This window comes from Octopus bimaculoides, chromosome 7 (assembly GCF_001194135.2).
Source record: "Octopus bimaculoides isolate UCB-OBI-ISO-001 chromosome 7, ASM119413v2, whole genome shotgun sequence".
Taxonomy (NCBI): Eukaryota; Metazoa; Mollusca; class Cephalopoda; order Octopoda; family Octopodidae; genus Octopus; species Octopus bimaculoides.
The window spans coordinates 23417726-23420657 of NC_068987.1; the positions used below are offsets into that span (position 1 = coordinate 23417726).

Consider the following 2932-nt stretch of genomic DNA (forward strand, 5'->3'; position numbering starts at 1 on the left):
ATATATATATATATATACATATATACAAGAATGCATCTATATATATGCATGTGTGTAAGGGCTCATGGCCCTAGTGATTACAGTGTTACACTCACAATTACAAGATTTTGGTTTCAATTCCTGGACCAGGTGGTGCATTATGTTCTTCAGTAAAACGCTTTAATCTCACATTGCTCTACAGTCACTTTGACACCTGGTGTGTGGTACACCATGCACCTGTTCAGGCAATGTCAGTCTGATGGCGGGAATGAGCTAATGTACCACACAAACATTTGATCTCTATAAACAAATCATTTGTGCAGGTTGTTCAGCAAGAAATTGCAGAACTATCTTTCTCAGTCTAGAGTGACTACCATCATGCATTAACCACCTCATCATATTTACTTATTAATGAGTTTTCTTCTAATTTTTTTATTGCAGGTCACTAGTCATACATCACAGTCGATGAAGTACCATTTTCTTAAAACAGTCATCCCAAACTTAAAGAAATATAACGTAGAGAAAGGTTGGATTGACATTCTCTCCAACACCTACCCTGATCTAGTTCCATCTCCATGCAAAGAGAGTTCCGATAACATTTTGGACAGCCCAGAGCAAAAGAAGTATGGTCTACGGAGATCATCTCCTAAAAAAGCTGCAAATAAAGCTCTCAGTGGATTGACGGATCTTCAGAGTAAAAAGAATTCATTGCAACAGGAACAAGAAGAAGAAGAAGAAGAAGAGATTGCTGAAAGTAACAAAACTGAAGCAGATGACTCTGAAGATGAGCTGAATGATGATGAAGAACTGTCATCAAAACAGAAGCAACGAAAGCATAAAATCCAGCGAAATGTCAAAGCCCAAAGGAAGTTCAGCACCTCAGAATCAGAGATTGAAGGTAAGATATTTATCTTACTTGTCATTCTTTCTTTATGTTCACTTCTTTTTTTGCTGATAGGGGTTGGACAAGAAATCTTCAGGCAGTAATATTCTATGGCTAGATGCTTCTCTCTAAGTAAGGAACATTATTCACCGTGAGACATTTTGTATAAGCAGAATATAATCATATTTTTGATAGTTTCCTATTTTGCAATAGGTTCTTTTTTTTCTCTCCCCCCCTCCCCCATCCTTGCAACAAGAAATACCAGTCATTTTCCATTTTTGGGGCCCCATGACTTTTAAAGAATAGATGTTTCCCTGGTCTAAAATCAAAAGTGTGTTGGTATTTTAGTGAGCCATTATTTTAGAGCTTTCCATGTTGTACACCCACTAATTCTTGAGCTCCATGAACTGCACAAAAAATACCTTTTCTTAAAACATGTGTGAGTAATGTCAATTTATTGCTAGGAAATCCTTTGGGACATCATTATGTATCCATCTGCATGCTGTAAGGCCTTTACTGAATTCTATATCCTCACCACAACCAGGACAAAATCAAATGGAATGAAGAAGGCCATTATTTTACAGAATAGTAATTGTGTTTCATGCATTTCTTAGTCGTTCTATCTTCTGTTAACATCATCGTCAACGTAATTGATCAACCAGTCCCAACCAGTCAGGATTCACAGTACGGGCTGTACAATTCGTTCTTTCAATCTCTGAATAGAAAACATGGCTCACAAGACCTCCATTCAGGTGATTTGCCTGAGTCACCATCTTACCCTTGTATACCAATTTGTCATAAGACTACCCATTTATAGCCGAGTGAACTAGAACAACATGAAATGAAGTGTTTTGCTCAAGATGACAAAACACAGCTGGTCTGGGAATTGAAGCCATGATCTCATGGTTGTGAGTGCCACACCCTAAATACCAGGCTATGTACCATAACCCTTTTGATACCAACCCGCCTGAGACCGCCTCAGGTTCTATAACATAAACTTACTCTTTGAAAGTGGTCTCAATTATAATCTTCTATCAAAATCTTATGCTAATTTGTTTTCAGACCCCCCCCCCCCCAGCTTAATAATGAGAAATTATTTTACTAAATTCTTCATTATCTTCAAAATAAATTGAAACAAAAGCGGCATATGTTGACAGAAATATGGTAACAAAGGGGTTAACACATTATTGGATAGCTGTTGAGTCTTCTTGAGTTCTGTCTTTTCACAGTTTCTGTTTTTCATCCCACAGGATGTCCAGTAAGTCACCCTCCTCACCAAGCAAGCTAGATAGGGCTACCAGTTTAGTCACCAATGACCAAGCATATAACAGGTTGTACTGGGTGACATGTTACCAGTAGTAACCGAGAGCAACCTGTTAAGAGTTTGAAACACCTAAGTAGTTAATGGTCATGTTTTTCTTCATGTTAAAGAAGAATTTAAATATAATATTGAGGATTCCACTAAATATTCAGACTGGATTCTTTATAGCACTTTGACAACACTCTACTGTTTGCTTATTGCTGTCATTTTTTGGTGATGGGAGGAGCATCTGCCTCAGTGAATTCCATCCGACCCATGCAGGCATGGAAATGTGGACGTTAAGAGTGCCTGCAACTTGAAACCTTTTAGTTCTTAGTACAGTGAAAATTTCATTGTGCTGTGTTTATTCAGAATTAAGTTTCAATAGGTTAATGTACTTGTCCTACCATTCCATGCTCTCCACTCATTTGCATACATAAGAAAAGAAAAAAATTTTTTTTTATTTGCCCAGGAATGGTTGTGTGGTAAGTAGCTTGCTTACCAACCACATGGTTCTGAGTTCAGTCCCACTGTGTGGCACCTTGGGCAAGTGTCTTCTACTATAGCCTCGGGCCTACCAAAGCCTTGTGAGTGGATTTGGTAGACGGAAACTGAAAGAAGCCCATCGTATGTATGTGTATGTATCATCATCATCATCATCATCGTTTAACGTCCGCTTTCCATGCTAGCATGGGTTGGACGATTTGACTGAGGACTGGTGCAACCGGATGGCTACACCAGGCTCCAATCTAATTTGGCAGAGTTTCTAC

At 38.5% G+C, this 2932-nt stretch overlaps 1 protein-coding gene across 2 annotated transcripts in view; it reads left to right on the plus strand.

Annotated features, from left to right (window-relative positions):
- Nucleotides 1–2932, plus strand: part of LOC106878871 (uncharacterized protein DDB_G0283697) — a 21601-nt gene that overhangs the window by 10310 nt on the left and 8359 nt on the right. For both annotated transcript variants that reach the window (XM_052969337.1, XM_014928212.2), the window contains exon 4: nucleotides 421–877. In XM_052969337.1, coding sequence (XP_052825297.1) covers nucleotides 421–877 — 457 coding nt within the window. The remainder of the gene's footprint in view (nucleotides 1–420; nucleotides 878–2932) is intronic.